At 36.7% G+C, this 16,786-nt stretch overlaps 2 protein-coding genes and 4 non-coding genes across 7 annotated transcripts; 2 read left to right on the top strand and 4 right to left on the bottom strand.

Moving 5' to 3' along the window:
* The first annotated feature begins 3,834 nt into the window (after nucleotides 1-3,834).
* On the top strand, nucleotides 3,835-5,536 carry LOC117628062 (phosphoglycerate mutase-like protein AT74H). 2 transcript variants are annotated; one of them, XR_004585891.1, is made up of 5 exons: nucleotides 3,835-4,536; nucleotides 4,626-4,745; nucleotides 4,821-5,034; nucleotides 5,104-5,203; nucleotides 5,299-5,340. XR_004585891.1 is itself a non-coding variant. In XM_034360423.1 (5 exons), the coding sequence occupies exons 1-5, from the start codon at nucleotides 3,993-3,995 to the stop codon at nucleotides 5,414-5,416; spliced, it is 1,077 nt and encodes a 358-aa protein (XP_034216314.1). In that variant the 5' UTR covers nucleotides 3,839-3,992; the 3' UTR covers nucleotides 5,417-5,536. The 2 variants fall into 2 exon arrangements, 1 of the variants encoding a protein (XP_034216314.1); XM_034360423.1 differs by having other exon boundaries at nucleotides 3,839-4,536; nucleotides 5,123-5,203; nucleotides 5,299-5,536.
* A 241-nt stretch (nucleotides 5,537-5,777) lies between these two features.
* TRNAA-AGC lies at nucleotides 5,778-5,850 on the bottom strand. The gene has a single exon. It is a non-coding gene; the product is annotated as a tRNA-Ala (tRNA).
* Nucleotides 5,851-5,955: 105 nt separating this feature from the next.
* On the bottom strand, nucleotides 5,956-6,028 carry TRNAA-AGC. Its single transcript has one exon. It is a non-coding gene; the product is annotated as a tRNA-Ala (tRNA).
* Nucleotides 6,029-6,133: 105 nt separating this feature from the next.
* On the bottom strand, nucleotides 6,134-6,206 carry TRNAA-AGC. The gene has a single exon. It is a non-coding gene; the product is annotated as a tRNA-Ala (tRNA).
* Nucleotides 6,207-6,319: 113 nt separating this feature from the next.
* TRNAA-AGC lies at nucleotides 6,320-6,392 on the top strand. The gene has a single exon. It is a non-coding gene; the product is annotated as a tRNA-Ala (tRNA).
* Nucleotides 6,393-7,302: 910 nt separating this feature from the next.
* LOC117628611 (BTB/POZ domain-containing protein At1g63850) lies at nucleotides 7,303-10,496 on the bottom strand. The gene is made up of 2 exons (XM_034361098.1): nucleotides 8,820-10,496; nucleotides 7,303-8,533 (listed from the first exon to the last, which is right to left on the bottom strand). The coding sequence occupies exons 1-2, from the start codon at nucleotides 9,807-9,809 to the stop codon at nucleotides 7,592-7,594; spliced, it is 1,932 nt and encodes a 643-aa protein (XP_034216989.1). The 5' UTR covers nucleotides 9,810-10,496; the 3' UTR covers nucleotides 7,303-7,591.
* Between the last annotated feature and the right edge of the window lie 6,290 nt (nucleotides 10,497-16,786).

Below are 16,786 nucleotides of genomic sequence, written 5' to 3'. Positions count from 1 at the left end.
AGTTTTGCTTCATTAATTTATATTTTCCTTGACAGAGAGTTTCTGACGGGTATATGTTTCTATCTAGTGCCCTACTTCCATACATCTATCTAGTGCACCACGATACGGTATAGTAGCCCGGCACTTACATAACCCAACCCAAAGGGCACCAATATAAGATGGTTTGATTTGAACAAGGTCGAAAAGGGCACCAAAATATTTCTTGCTTTTCCACAATGTTCACATACCAAAAGCCAAAAAGGAGTGTGTCCGTGTTGTGTGAACGCTAAACAAATATCATATTCGAGCGTGAAGAGAAAAATGCTCCATTAGTCTTATTCTTCATTATTCTTTCCATACATACACTTTTGCAGAACCACAGAAACAAAAACAGAAAAAATCAAAGAGATAGAGCAATTAATAACAATACATCAGCTTTCAATTTTCCAAGTTTGACTGCAGATACAATCAAAAGATCGGAGCCAGTTTTTCAAGTCCAAGAACTCTGTGACTTGCTAATAATTTTCCGTTGACTTCAATTCAAATGCAGCGAAGATTCAACTTTAGATATATCACTTTTTTGTCCTACCCTAAATGTTGCATTGCATGAACTGTAGTGATGTACAACACATTGCAGAGTTGATCGAGGGACATTATTACTTGTAGGGTTATCGTTTAATCTTTTTATTTTTTATATCTCGCTGCGTTATGTAGTCCATGAACAAAACTACAAATATTTTAGAAAATCACCTTTTTTTTTCTTTCAAAGATACCAAAGAAAGAAAAAAAAGATATCTAAAATATTTTTCTTTGTAATTGCAAGAAAGATGAGTCAGCAACAAGACTAAAGTCGATAAAAATGACAAAAACCCAAAAGAAATAAGTAGCCTTTAGCTTCTTGTCTGATTTGCAAATCTGTCTCTTAACATGTAGACTTGTTTCGTTTTTTTCTCTCCACCCTTATATTGTTGATGGTTGAGCTGAATCTCACTAATAAGTTAATTTTGCTTGCATGTATTATCTTGGATATACTAATCTTTTTGGGTTGGCAATCACAACAAGTTTCTTAAGAGACCTTAATACCCTTGTTATTGGATGATTATTATTAAAATTAACCTAATTATCCAATGAAAGCTACTATTTTATGTGTATAATAATAATACTTATTTTTCAAATTAATTTAATCATATATTATTTGTTTGTAGTTTAACGCAAGTGGGCTGCTTGACTTAAGGTCTTGGTTTCTAACCCTCTTCACAATCCTGTTTGGAGCTCTCTTTTTATATATCATTTCTTGTGAGTACTGCTTTGGTCATCAAATTTATTCACCAAACTATGTTTATCAAATATATGGTAGTGTTTCATTCGATTCAAATGTAGCCTCATTTATTCTCAACAAGACATTGGCACATATATCGGGACATCGTTTGATGAACAAATTTGAATTCACTCCAGAATTAAATTGAAGATACTATTATTTAAATTTATCAATTTCCGCAATAGCAACAATATCAATTTATCAATTTTCGCAATAGCAACAATATCAATATGCTAGGACTCGAACCCAAAATCTTGCCTGGAGAAGTAATTGCTCCAAACCACTATACTAGTGGATCTTTTGCATTTATTATTTTTTATTCATAGGCATTGTGCTAATTCTAGCTATAAATTTCCTCTTAACGGTTTTTGGTTTCATAATAATATGTCTTAAATTAACATCCCCTAATAACCTTTTTATTTACTTTTTGTGTGTTTAAGCTGGGTAGAAAATGAAACCTAAAATATGCATTACTGTTTACATTAAGCATTTTGTCAAAAATCCCAAGGGTCAATCTTGAATTACTTTATTCATTGTTCGCTAAGATGAGAATTCAAATGGAAAGTTCTTGTTTGTTGCTACTTATACTCCTACATGCTAGCTCCTCTAAATAATCGAAAACATCTCTGTCAATGAACATCACTTTTAGCAAATAAAAAGGGCACATAGCCCTTTCCAGAAGAATTTTATCAAAATTCTTTGGTGTTTTTACCATTATATATATATATAGAGGTTTGCAATGAAACTTTAACACATGGAAGGCCTAGAACACAGCTTGCTTATATTAGAGACAAAAACAAGGTGCAAGAATGCATAGAAAACAATAATTAAGGAGATATTATAGGTGGTTAATTTTACAGCCCATAGTTTTCCTCAAGGCTGCTTCATCACTACACAAAAACCTCCTACTTCTTTGTCAATAGGGTCTAGCCTAGTAGAAAAAAACCTCAACTTGCATACTAATGATCTCAAATTCGAACCTCCACTATACCTGAGCACAGTGTGCCACCAACAACAAAAAAACCTCCTACCCCTTTGATTTTTGACCAAGGAAGAGAATGGGGGACTATTTTTTTGTCCTGACAAGGACAAGAAACCAATTGTGTTTTAGTGTGGTTTATTGCATATGCATGTTGGAATAGTACCTTATCCTTTAGGGTACAACTGCAGAAGCAGGGCCATATAGATAGTGCGGAGGACAACCTAGACCAACCTTTTGAAGGGTTTCTAGGATTATGTCCCATATGTTGATGAATTATTGTGGTAACATTATATACTTTATTTCCATGGACTGACCAAAGTTTAGTATAGTATATATTTAGTCATGGTCAAGGGCTAACAAGAAATTCTTAGTCCACCCATATATCATGAATATGATAATTAAAGTTTTAATAGGAGATTAGTTTGCTTAACGACTAGTCTATAGATTTTTTTGGTCTAGAGAATAGGACCTCATACCTAATCTTATAAAGGCGTAATATGTCTTTGTTGACTAAAGAATTTGGTTTTAGGGATTTAAAGTCGCCACCAAACATCGACTTGGGATTTTCAGAATCACTAGAAGAAAGATATAAATGATTGGTTGGTGCTAAAGGAACTTGACCTACAACTTCCATGCGTAACAAATGATTTGAACAGTTGACTAATATCACAGGCACCATCAACCTATGATCGCAAACTTTTCTTACCTTTGATTCACATCAAATATGGGCTTACCCTGGAAAATGTACAGTCTCAAACCTAAGCCCAAAATTGTGTTCTTATTTATACAACTCCAAAAAAGGGCTTCCCCATGTTAAGGAAGGGAAAGGAAGCCCATAAAATATATAGATCCATACAAAATCAGGCCGAGCTACTCCTACAAGCAAAAGGGTTTATCCATTAGACTGATTTTGCCTTTTTGTGTTTTTTAATATGAGCGACGGTTTAAACTACAGGAGAAGAGGGTTTCACGAGCACACATAGGTGCTAAGGGTTCGAACCTTCACTGGTCTACAACTCACTGATGACTTATTTTCATCATTTTAGACATAACAAAAAGGAAATTAAAATTGGTTAAATTTGAAAGAACAAATGAAGAATTAAATTGTAGGCACCATAACAATTTCCTTCCTGTTGAAGTTTCCAAGAATCAAAATGGGATTATATCTGTTTTTTATTCTCAGTTCTTGTGGACAAAAAAAAAAAAAAAAAAATTGCAGTGCAAATCAGAGCATGACCAACACTTAATAACTCATCCCACGGGGACAAGACATATCAACTGGGACCCAAAGGCACTATGCAGATTGGTCCCTTCCACCAGAAAGACAAAAGACACCTTCCCGGGAGGGAAGCACCTAACCCTTTTTCCACAATCACTTTATCACCGTGCCTTTCTGTTTCCACCAATAACCCTATCACAACAAAACAACAAAACCTAAGGGTCCCCTCCCAATTTGCACCACATAAAAACTTATGAGTCAGATAAAGTTCAATTTATAATCGTACACTAAGGCACTTTGAAAATTGGCATTTGATTGATGTCGCTAATATGGGAAATTTTGAAAGCTCCATCCTCAAGATTGGAACTGTTTTCTCTGAAATTATGAGGCTCAGAGGACCACTTGCCTTGGATTTGCAAGCTAAGAAATAAAATAAATAAATATAATTTCAGCAGAATATTGCAGTGTGAGAGAAAGTTTCAGTGCTGCTGCTCATGGCATTGGCTCAGTTTTGCTTCTCTGCTTCCTTGTGTTACAATTCTTGCTTCCCAAGAAATGCAACTCTTTCTCTCACACTTTGTAAGCCACTGAAAAATGGGGTCTTTAGCTTCAACACAATCCAATGTTGTGCGAGCCAGAGGGAGGCCATTGAACATTCTGATAATGGGTTGGCTAGTTTTCCTGAAAAGCACTTGCATAGGAAGTCAACTACTCGTACTAAAGCACCCCCTCCTAGACCCCGCCGGATAATCTTGGTTCGACACGGGCAGAGTGAAGGAAATGTAGATGAGAGTGTTTATACAAGAGTTTCTGATCCAAAGATTGGACTGACAGAGAAAGGGTTGGAGGATGCTGAGCAATGTGGGAAGAGGATCAGGGAAATGATTGAGAAAGACAAAGTGCATAATTGGAAGGTCTACTTTTATGTGTCCCCTTATAGAAGGGGAGTTGAAACTCTAAAGGGTTTAGGAAGAGCATTTGAGCGCTCAAGAATTGCTGGCATGAGAGAAGAGCCTCGGCTAAGAGAGCAAGACTTCGGTAAGTGTCAATGTACTAAAAACAATTGGAACACTACTTTTAACAAGGCTATGTTAACAAGATTTTGTTGCAATTTTTTCCATGAAAAGGGAATTTTCAGGACAGGGAGAAGATGAGAGTAGAGAAAGCCATTCGAATGCTTTACGGTCGCTTCTTTTACCGGTTTCCTAATGGGGAATCTGCAGCGGATGTTTATGACAGGATTACAGGTATAGCTTCTAAAATTTTGTCAATTTATTGATCACTTTGAAATGTTAGGTCTAAGAACTCTTGAGACAATGCAGGATTCAGAGAAACATTGAGAGCAGATATCGATATAGGTCGATTTCAGCCACCAGGGGAAAGAAATCCAAACATTAACTTGGTAATAGTTTCACATGGCCTAACACTGAGAGTGTTTCTCATGAGATGGTACAAATGGACAGTGGAGCAATTTGAGAGGCTGAATAACTTTGGCAATGGAGGAGTGGTTGTTATGGAAAGAGGTTATGGTGGAAGGTAATTAATTAAATCCTCTGCTGCTGTGTTATTTGGAATTGAGACTCAGAAGTTAAGCTGCATTTGTAGAAAACTCTGATATCTGCAGGTACAGCTTGTTAATGCACCACACAGAAGAAGAGCTAAGGGAATTTGGATTGACAGAAGAAATGTTAAGTGATCAGGAATGGTAAGGCAAAATTTCATTGTAATGAGGTCTCATTTCTGTTTAGTACTCTGACCTTGGTGTTTTTTTTTTTTTTGGGTGTGTGGGTTCTAATTCAGGCAAAAATATGCAAAACCTGGGGAGCTGAACTATGATTGCCCAACACTAAATTCCTTCTTCTCGCACTTCGACAACGATTGTGGTGATGAAAATGAAAACAAAATCAACAGCAGCTAGTGAAGATGATATATAGTAAGAAACAGCAGTTGCTTAGGAGAAACTCTGTATGTGGTAATATTTGAAGTAGCATGTTGTAAATTGAACCTCAGAAGTCAGTAAAAAAAGAAATTCAAGTATTTTCTTCTTCTTCTTCTTCTTCTTTGTCTGATGTTTTTTTTACGCATAATGCATAAGTCATTTATTTTTCATCTGCTTAATGTGCAAAATGTTGGCTTCACTGCTTTATCTTTACAGAGAAGTTTAAACCAGAGAACAAACTCAAAATCCATGACAAATATGAAACATAATTCCTAGAGGTTTTGCTGGTCAGAAAGTAGAGCTAAAAAGCGTTGGTAAAGCTTTAAAATGGAAGAGAAAATGGAGATGCGGGGTATCGATCCCCGTACCTCTCGCATGCTAAGCGAGCGCTCTACCATCTGAGCTACATCCCCTTCTTGGAAGATTAAGTCGTTTTTTGGAATTTTATTTAATTGTTATAATAATTTCTATCAAGTAAAGTTAAAAGCGTTGGTAAAGCTTAAAAAAAGAAGAGAAAATGGAGATGCGGGGTATCGATCCCCGTACCTCTCGCATGCTAAGCGAGCGCTCTACCATCTGAGCTACATCCCCTTCTTGGAAGATTAAGTCGTTTTTTGGAATTTTATTTAATTGTTATAATAATTTCTATCAAGTAAAGTTAAAAGCGTTGGTAAAGCTTAAAAAAAGAAGAGAAAATGGAGATGCGGGGTATCGATCCCCGTACCTCTCGCATGCTAAGCGAGCGCTCTACCATCTGAGCTACATCCCCTTCTTGGAAGATTAGGTCCTTTTTTTTCCTTTTAATTTAGCTGTTAATTTTTTGTATTTTTACCTACGACTACTGGAAAAAAAAAACAAAAAAAGGACCTAATCTTTCAAGAAGGGGATGTAGCTCAGATGGTAGAGCGCTCGCTTAGCATGCGAGAGGTACGGGGATCGATACCCCGCATCTCCACTTTTTCTTCCTTTTTTCGGCTTTACCAACGTTTTTAGCTCTATTTGATAGAAACTAATTTTTTTTTTTTCCTTTATTTTTTATGAGAAGCACAGATTTTATTAATATAAAGAAGACGAAAAAACTATATGAATACAAACACAGTGAACAAGCTGTGCATTCAAAGCCAAAGTAACATTGCAGAATATCTAAACAAAATTTAAGAGACCTCTTCCTTTTTTCGGCTTTACCAACGTTTTTAGCTCTATTTGATAGAAACTAATTTTTTTTTTTTCCTTTATTTTTTATGAGAAGCACAGATTTTATTAATATAAAGAAGACGAAAAAACTATATGAATACAAACACAGTGAACAAGCTGTGCATTCAAAGCCAAAGTAACATTGCAGAATATCTAAACAAAATTTAAGAGACCTCCATTTTCCATTCAGCACGAATAAGCATGAAATGCGACATCCCAGAATTCAGAGGAAACACAACTCCGAATGACATCCCAGAATTCAAAGGAAACACAACTCCGAATGGACGTCCAAAACGAACTCCATTCCCAAAGTCCTCTGCTTCTCCTAGAATTTTTTAAAAACACTCTTGTTTCATTCCGTCCATATACCACCACACCAGAAACATGCCATCAATCGATCCGTATTTCGCCACTGCTGAGCCAATGAATCAGTTATAGCTAAACCTAAGTCCAGAACTAACATGGTGAGAATATGGTTATAGAAACCAGCATATTACAAAGTAGAGCATATAACAGGTTTGGTCCACTGTTATATGCCAAAGACAAGTTAGCTAATAACATTATTTTCACAGAGAGAGAGAGAGAGAGAGAGAGAGAGAGAGAGAGAATCACTATTTAGATGTCACCCAATATAAATGATGTCCCATATAAGATGACTAGGAAGACCAAAATAAGTAACAAATCGAACTAAACAAGCAATTTCTGAATTTTATCCCAAAAAAATATGAACATTGCCCCGATATGCACCAATATGTCTTATCATCTTCCCAACTAAACCTAGGTACATTCAGCCAAACCATAACATCATGCACCAATCTGAAAGCCAAATACTCCGTAAGGGGGTTCCAGCCATGGTTTTCAAAGTAAGAAGATCAAAAGATAACCAATTAAGAAGAAAGGTGAGTATAGTGACCCGAACCCAAGGGCACCATTTTCCCTGCACTGTGAAACTATTAACTTCTATGAGTTCTCAATGGTTGCAGTTGTAATTCGTAATGGCCGTGACCTTTCCTGCTCACCATTCCGCCTCCAAAAGGCTCGCCTCCACCAAACTTCGAATCCTCTTTGTATATTTGGGCAATCTTCGCCAGAGTTCAAGAACCGATTAAACCAAGCCAGCAAAATTTCCTGTTGCCATGCTAAAGGCAGGGTAAGAATTGTGTTGCTTAGACCATCCTCGATTGAGTGCCTATCCAGGCCTTTTGACGCCCTCCTCATCCATGCAAAATCATCATAAAATGGCACCAACCAAGTACGTAAAAGCAAGAACCTCACATCCTTGGAAACCAATAGCTGCCCCTTCCCAAGCCCAACAAAGAGTCGAGCAGTAACTCTGCTAACTTCGTACCTATAAACTGCAGCCACTTTGGAATGTGCATCAGATAATTCAGTTTGAGATGCCCATGTTTTTAAGAAATCCTCAGCAATCTGTCTGTCAATCAAAATATCCAAAATCCAATGCAAATTATCAGCTTGCCTTGCAATCTGCCCCACATCTTGCAAGTCTGACTCTGCTGCCCGAGAAAAATGGTGGCGAAGCAATTGCAAACACCCATCACAAGCTGAGTACAAGGACTCTTTTCGGAGATCATTATGAGATGAATTCTCACGAAGCATCTTTGACACCAAACCTTTCATCTCACGCCTTGCCTTCTCATCTTTTCCTTCAAGAACCACATGCAGAAGCTTTAAAAGAACTTCTTCATTGTCATTACCCTCTTCAGTTCCATTAGCAACTTCCACAGAGACCCTCTTCAGTACTTCCCCAGCTCCAACGCCTTCAAGACGGAGCTCAAACATCAGTGATGCCACCTTCTCCTCTTCATCCTCAGCCCATGGGGCAGCTTCTAAGTACTCCAAACAAGATAAAACACCCGCATCGAACCCAATTGCGGCCGAAACCTAAAGCACGCGGAACACCCACAATGTCATCATTCACATAATCAGGATGTCCTTTTTGGCTTGCAATAAATAATCCAAAGACAAATTTAAGTTTAAAAAAGATACAAAGAAAGTTGAATTGAACAATTGGCTTTTGATCTATTTTCATTCCAAATACAAACCCACTCACCTAAAATTGTTCTAATTATGTACCAAGCTACACTTTCTAAGCAATCAAACATAATATGCAACTTAACCAGAAAAAAAAAATAGAAAATTAAACACAAAATAAAGATTAGAACTTTACCTTCAAAATGCCAAGCACTTTTGGAACATCCTCCTTCATCAACCTCTTCCTCAGATCCTTACAATACATCAACCTCAAAGCCTCGATATAAATCTCCACGTCATCACAATCCGCAATCTCCACATTGTACGGCGACGAAGACGACGTCGTTCTCTGCTGCTTGACCCACCTATCCGAGAGCTTCACCGCGAAGAACCGACTGTGAGCAACGAGAATCTGACGGTGCACATTCATCGACACGCTGAACCCGTCTTTGGCGCTCAACGTGAGCTTAATGTCACTGCTCGACGGGTCGTTGAACTGGTTCCCGGGGCTCCGAGACCCCAGCAAGAGATCAGAAACCCTCTGCACCATCAACGCCTGCTTATCCTGGACCAAACCCACATGGGTTTTGCGCCCGCTTCCCGAACCGACGCCATTCTGGTGGATCTGGGGCTTGGGTTGGGCCAATTCGGGCTCGTTGGCCATCATTTCGAAAAGGGTCGGGCTGGACCGGGTCGTCTTATCGGGCTGCGGCGGCGGCGACATCGGGTTCAACAACCCGGCCGTGAGCATGCTATTAAATCTGGTGAAGCTGGAATTAAACGAGTCGTTTTGACCCGAGTGCCCATTAGTCAACGCGGGGCTGAAGTCCATGACCGGAGAGCGACTGCCCGGCGCGAATCGGATCCGGAACGAGGATGGCGAAGAAGAAGGAGATGGCCCAGATGGGCAAGCCTGAACCGGGTCGGATTTGTGATTCGGGTTAATGGGTTGTTGCGGGCGTGACTGGACAGAGACGGGTTTCGAGTCTTTTAAGGCAAAACAGCACCAGGAGCTCTCTGGGGAGACAATGGTGGGCGGGTCGAGTTTTCGGGTCGGGTTGGGAGCAGGTACTGGTGAGGAAGATAGATGAGTCTGGCGGCACCTGCGGCGTTTGGGTTTAGTTGGGTTTGTTTGAGACTTGAGATGAGTAGTGGTACTAGTAGTTGTGGTGGCTGCAGCTGCCATGAAATATTGAAAATCGCAAAAAAATGTAATGTCCCTTATAATTGTTGTTGCTGTTGTCCTTTAGTTTAGAGATGGGTCTATCCTTTTTTTCTTTTCTTTTTTGGAGTATAATTTTTCTAGTTTTCTTTTGGGTATTGACAAAGAAAGTGAATTAAAAATGGCGGTGTAAACGAGATGGATCAGAAGTAAAAAAAGATGAAAAAAACAGCAATGAGAGACTGAGAAAGCATTTAAGTTGAGAGAGAGAGGGTCCTAAATATCTGGCTTTGTTTGTCAGTATTGACTGAGAGAGAGTTTAGAGGAGAAAGAGATGAAAAGCTGAGGTTTTTGTGATTTCTTTTTCTTGATGGCTCCGCTGATAGCAAAAGCTTTGGAAGTGTCAGAATAAAAAAGGGCAAGAGAGGAGGGGGAGGAGAAGAAGCATGGCACATAGAGCATAGGATGAATGGCCGGTTAGCCCCACAAAGTCTTTGGCTTTGGCTTTGGTTTTGGTTTCTTTTCTTTTCTTTTCTTTGTGCAGCAGATGCTGATGCTGATGCAGAATCAGCAATCTTGTGACAATGTCTTTTGTGATTCATTGCTTGCTTCAATTGGTGATTGGTTTGATTGTGCTATGTGCCAGATGTTTGTTTTTGGTATTTGCTTGGTTTTGGCATCTGCTTGCCTGCTTCAGTTTTTGGGGCACTCCTTATGGGTTTATGGTCCCTTTGGGCCATTGTGTGCTTCCATTTGTACAAAAGGATTTTATTTGTGATGATTTTTTAGACATGGGTTTCATGATATCATATTCAATCACTCTTTTTGAGTCTCCCAAAAGGATAAAATATCTTAATGGGATATTTCTGCCTGTCATGTTCACACAGTAATTTTAATTTTAATTTAATTAATAATGGTCATTAAAGTAGGAACTTATTGTTGGGATTGCACTGTTTAAGCTGTAATGATTTAGATTATTGTTTTTGTTGGTGTATTGAATTATTCCTCTCTCTCTCTCTCTCTCTCTCTCTCTCTCTCTCTCTCTCTCTCTCTCCCCACAAAATTCATGTTGCACTTTAACGACTGAAAATGATTGAGAGTGACCAAGCAGAGGCTAGTAATATATATTTAATCCACTATAACAGCACAAGCAGCCTAAAGTTTAAGCATATCTATAGGTCGGGATAAGCCATTCCCCAACCAATTTGAAGAAGTTCATGGTCTATGAAACAATATTCTTATTTTCCAGAAAGAGTTTCGAGTATAAATCTGAAGAACCTATTTCAATGGTATTATTACACTTTCATATTCGAGAAACGAAAATTCACGTCGGCATTTAACTTACTGTATCGAATTTCAACAATAACAAAATTGATAAAAAAAACTTATTATTTATATAACAACGATAATGAGAAATGTAAAGAGAAAGATAATTAGTGTGGAAGAAACTATCCATTAGCATGGTATGGAACCAAGATACCTTTAATTTGTTTCCAAGCTACTTGATATGAAAGTTCCACTGTATAATATATTTTTGACTTCAAAAGGGTGTGCAAACTTTGCATCAACAAGTGGAAGAAAGTGAAGGAGGGGGTGCTCAAATCACAAGTTAGATCGATTTATTTTATTTAGTTGATAAATTATAACGGACGACAAAAAGGTTGTTCGATTATTATAAAAGATATACTAAACTTTTCCAACCACAACTCATTGTGTTCATCTCTGCTTTCACTTTACTTGATACCATGGCATTTTCTGGTTTCATCTGATGTGCCTCTCTCTCTCTCTCTCTCAAATTGATATAAAATTTCCTTCAAAATCTCTCTCATGGGTGGCTCAACCAAACTCTTTGTCATGCTATTTTTGCTTTTAGCTGTATAGAAAACACCATTGGAAAATTCCCTACTTTCTCACCAGAAAACAGAAGCAAGAAGGTAAGAATTAAACGAAGTCTTGGCCCACCCTAATACTTTTGGTTACCCACTATTCTTCTTTGACTATAAAGTGAAAGAGAAAATTACCAGGATAAAAATGGTGGCCTTCATTTTGGTAAATTGCATGATTTCGTGGAGTGGCAGAGGTTGAACAACTAGTATTAACTCTCATTGAAGAAATAAAGACAACCATTTCTACATTCTTTATTTTTTGGTCAAGCATTTGGTTGGATGTGTCGAATGTTCGTTGGGGCTCAAAAGGCAAAGGCCCCATAAGAATAGACTTCACTTTTAGCTTTTGCATTCGTATTTTTTCCATGGTGTGTTAAGACTTGTCACTTGAGAGCATAGACCTTTGCTTGTGTCTTTTGCATATTCTAGCCTAAACCAATTATAAATCTTTCACTTTCAAACATCATACCAAATATGTTGGCTAATGTCCTCGGGTTCTAATTTATATGGATTCTCTCATTTTTCTGTAAGGTTTAGTAACAGTACTCCATTAAAACCTTTCTATAAGGTCAAGGTTATAGAGATGTCCTCGAGCAGAAAATTTTCACATCACCGGTTGTACACAATAATGTGCTTATCTCTTATATCATATGATACGATAAAAAGAATAATCATGTAAGGTTGTGTTTGGTATGCCTCATTGGACTTGACTAGCTTAAATAATACTTGAAACCCATGTTTGAGAAGAGAAGAAACTAACTTAAATGATATTATACAGTCTAACAGTATAAAAAAAATCTTCACTCGCTCGCTCCTCTAATATAATGAAGTTGAAAAGGGGTTCGCAAAATAGCACCCTTACTAAATAGAACAGGCGAGTCTAAACTAAACCAAACCAATTTCTGATCGGGAGAGAGAGGGCGACGACGATTGAACAAGAGAAGACATCGACTGAATGCGAAAAAAAAAAACCTTAGATGTGACGCACGGCTCTCCTCACATAGCAAGAGAGGGACCCGTTCTTTACTTGCCTAATGCTGCTGAGAGATTCCAATACCTTACTTCCTCGGATTATGTGCCATATTATTCTAGCTTTTGGATATTCATAAAAAGATGTGGGCTGGGCTGCACCATATGACATTATAGATGGGAACGTAGTGAGTGAGAAATTTGGCTAGAAAATTGGATCTGAGTGGGGCTTCAAGGCTAATTGTGAGTGGTGAGATGGGAACAATGGATTGGGCTAATTTATACACGTAATTTCATTCAAACTTCAAATCAGTGGCTGCAAAAATAGGGCATCCTGCAAGTTTTCCAATTGGAAAACGTCTCAATTTTCCTTTTTTTTCTTTTTTAAAATATTTGCTAAATATTTGGATACTTCTACTGTTTATTACGTGTGGGTCTTTTCACAGTATTAAAGAAAGATGATCATTGGCCAAGGAAAAAACGGAAAGAGGAGGTTATTGTTGCGTGTAAGACGAGGTTTATAGCTTTAGTGGTAGAGCACTTATCTCTACATATTTATAATTAAATTTCAGAATTCAATTATTTTCTGCTTCTAGTAATAAAAATTTATATCCCTCATTCACAACTGGTTTATATCCACAATCAAATTGGGATGAATTACCTACACTTTACTACGGTTAATTGGTAAGTAAATAAATTACAGTTTACCCCACCCATAATTATATATGACTCACCAAATGGGCTCATGTCATACAGGCTTGGTTAGCCATTGCCCATTGGATGTGTAATATGTGGCTGGGCCTACAGACTTGTTAATCTTGGAACCCAATAACAAAATAGTTACCTTTACCTACAATTTTACTTGATGGGGGCAAAAAGAAATGAGGTCCAAAAAGAAGTCAAAGCCAAGGCAAGAAGGAAAACATTTTAAGATTTGGGCCCAAGACTCCTTAGAGTTTTACTTTCTTTTTCTTGTCTTTTGTTTTTTGGAATAATATGATGGTGGTGGTCCAGCATAATTGTTAGGTAATGTGCTCTTTGGGTTTGTATTACTAAATGAAAATAAATTATTAATTTATTTTTTTAATACAAGCGATATTCTAAACTATAAGGATTTTTCATATACACTACTAAGATGTTTTCCGAGTTTGAACCTAAGACTATATTTTTTCACTGTGCTAGCACCTGTCGGCAATGAAAACCAATAATAAGTTTGGTAGTTCCTTGTCCCTTTCTTTTGGATCAGGGCAGTAATGGAAACTGGACAATAATCTATCACTGAAATTTGACCTTAAATTTGTTGCAAGTTCACACAATTATACTGAGACCCACATTACCAAATTAAAATTTAAAAAAATTGAATTTTGTAATTATTTTGTCTTGATGTTGATTAACCTTAAAGAATGTGTCACATGATGAGTGTCAAAAATGGAATGTGACCAAGATATTATATTTGTAATTATTTGTCATGATGTTGATTAAGCCTAGCGCATGTTTGGAAGTTCTTTTTAGCAGCCTTAAAAAGCATTTCTAAATAATATAATAGCTTTCTCCATTATTTATTTATTTGCTGTGATGATAGGCTTAGGCTGATAGCCAAACCTTTTAAGTCTTTAACAAAATATAGTGGAAAATGATTGAAAGTAATTTATCTATATATATAAAGCAAAAAGTAGAGAATTGTGAAACATTTAAAATACCAGAAAATATCTTTGGTTAATGCAAACATTAAGAATTGAAATTATTAATTAAACGAGGATAATATGGTAAATTCACACTTTTTTATATTTAAAAAAAATAAAATTAAAAGAAAAATAAGATAATAAATCTTATTTTTATGGAACACAACTATCCATTATCTTTTTTAATTCTAAAATAAATTAAATTTTTTTAAAAAAAAACCTCTTGCAAACGCAGAAAGGCTAGTAATTAATTAAGCCTGTAATGACTATTAAACAATTCGTTATAGGAAAATACTTCCCTCCTTATCAGGTAAGTAGGAGCTCTTACATTCCTATCAATTGCAATGTGACATATGCGCATAAGTTTTTCTTTTTGTGTTTTTAATGAATTATTTTTTTTATATGTCAAACTGTAAATTATAAGAAGGAAGAGTAACTTATTAATTACCAGTAAGAAGGCAACTAGTATCCTTCTTCATATATAGTAGCTGTTTAATATATTTGCTTCTTTTGTTCCTACCCTATCTTTCTAGCTGTTGAAATACTATTTAGCACTAGAATATTACACAAGTTTTGGACCCCATTTCAAGAAAGCTTTATTCAATATATAGTACCAGAAATGAGCTGCAGTACTTGTGAATGTAAATTAGGATTTTGCAAAATTACTGATTAACAACAATATGTGTTTGAGTGTTGAGACAGTTTTTGTTTTGTTTCTCGAAAAAGAAAACTCTTATAAAAAAGAAAAAAGTGTCATTTTCATTGACAAAAAGAAGACAATTCAATAAATCAAAAATATCCAACATACATACAATGTGATAACGATGTTTATCTTATAATCACTTACTAACTACACATATCAAGTAAATCTGCATAGTTTTACTCATATGAATCCAAAAGCACAATATTTGATTTTATACATGGCTTGAGAGTCACATGTTGAGCTTAGATCGATGGCTAGATGTACAAAAACATTCCGGGAGGAGTAGGGTTAGGTACAAGAACACCAGACATGCCCACATGCCAAAGATGACCCACCATTCTGACTACTGTCTCTGCTAATATCGTTATCTTTGATTACAGTCGGCCATCAAAATGTGACTCTGGCAAAAATCTCCCTTCGGGTCTTATTCTTTTAATCTTCTTTCTCCAAGTGCTTCTCCCACCAAACTACCTAAGCCCTAGAAACCTAACCTTTTTTTTTACATCATACTGTAGTAACTAGCTCTAGCTAATTAATTAGCCGAAAAGATTAGCACTTAGCTCAAGAGAAAGTGGTTTTTCCATTAGCCAGCAGAAAGAGAGATTCAATTTGAACTCATGAACCCATTTTGATCATCATGTATTTTTTTATAGCTGTTATCACACTTTTAGTTTGTCATCTCGTACTGTAAATTTACAGAAAGAGTATCGGATGATAATAAATCGGGAGTGTAAATATCATTACTCTAGTAATAGCTAGCTAAATTACATATGCTCATACCCAAATTTTTTTTAATCATCCCAAACAAATCATTCATTGGAATAAAATTTATAAACAAAAGCCGCAGCATTTTATCAAAGCGATTGTGTGAGGAAAAAAAAAAAAAAAAGATAAACCGAAAGTGAGAGCATTTAGCCTAAAAAAAGATAGGTTAGGCACAAAGAAGGCAAAGATTAGACTATTAAACCTCACTAATAATGGCAACTGAAGACAATATGTAACACATTATTGCCATATGTTTGATTAGTTATAGGCTTACAGGGGCCCTTCCCCAAGAAATTCCACCAAAAATATTTTAGAGGTATGTTTGTTCCACAAGCAAAACGTGGGTATACAGTAAAGCTGCGAGCAATCTCTACTAAAAGCAAATCAACATGGCACAGGCACTTGTCTAAAGGAATCCATATGCAGCTTGTGAGCAAGCAGCTGTGCCCTAGCAAGCTCATCTAGCTCATCCTCTGTCTTTTATAATTAACCAAATTAAGTGCAGGCCAAGTAGGTTCAAACCTTGCTGGAAGGGGGTGAAAAAAACAGAATTAAAAAACAATAATTAAGATTAATTAGTCATGCACCCACATGTCAAATTGAGCTTGACCCCAGAAGACCGTTTTGCAAGTTGGTCCTAATTGTCCCATTAAATATAATTTTTTTTCTTCTTTTTTTGTTATTTTTCATGACATTGTGTTATGAATCTCAAGACATTTTCTGACAGGCAAGGTTGGATGAAATTCGATCTTATAACCTGCCAGTAGACAAGTCTGTGATGCTTTGGTTAGCCCTTGTGGCAGGCAATTTCTGCAGAGATGATCATAGTTTTTTATATATGCTATAGGGCAAGATTTGGCACTAACCCCGTACAAATCATGTTTTTTTAACATGATCCCTGACTGATTAAATTAAATAATGTGCAAAAAAGGTACACTCTTGCTTGAAGGTACAAGATGCTTAGAGTTAAATTAAGGTGATCGTGGTTGGATTTAG

Source organism: Prunus dulcis, chromosome 5, assembly GCF_902201215.1.
Source record: "Prunus dulcis chromosome 5, ALMONDv2, whole genome shotgun sequence".
In the NCBI taxonomy this organism is placed as follows: domain Eukaryota; kingdom Viridiplantae; phylum Streptophyta; class Magnoliopsida; order Rosales; family Rosaceae; genus Prunus; species Prunus dulcis.
This window is presented reverse-complemented; position numbering and strand designations above follow the sequence as displayed.

Bases quoted from the DNA above. Each gene is read 5' to 3' on its own strand.
- LOC117628062 (XM_034360423.1), top strand. From the start codon at position 3,993: ATGGCATTGGCTCAGTTTTGCTTCTCTGCTTCCTTGTGTTACAATTCT. The intron at 4,537-4,625 runs GTAAGTGTCAAT...TTCCATGAAAAG, and splicing joins GCTAAGAGAGCAAGACTTCG to GGAATTTTCAGGACAGGGAG. The intron at 5,204-5,298 runs GTAAGGCAAAAT...GTTCTAATTCAG, and splicing joins ATGTTAAGTGATCAGGAATG to GCAAAAATATGCAAAACCTG.
- LOC117628611 (XM_034361098.1), bottom strand. From the start codon at position 9,809: ATGGCAGCTGCAGCCACCACAACTACTAGTACCACTACTCATCTCAAG. The intron at 8,534-8,819 runs GTAAAGTTCTAA...CGCGTGCTTTAG, and splicing joins AAGTGCTTGGCATTTTGAAG to GTTTCGGCCGCAATTGGGTT.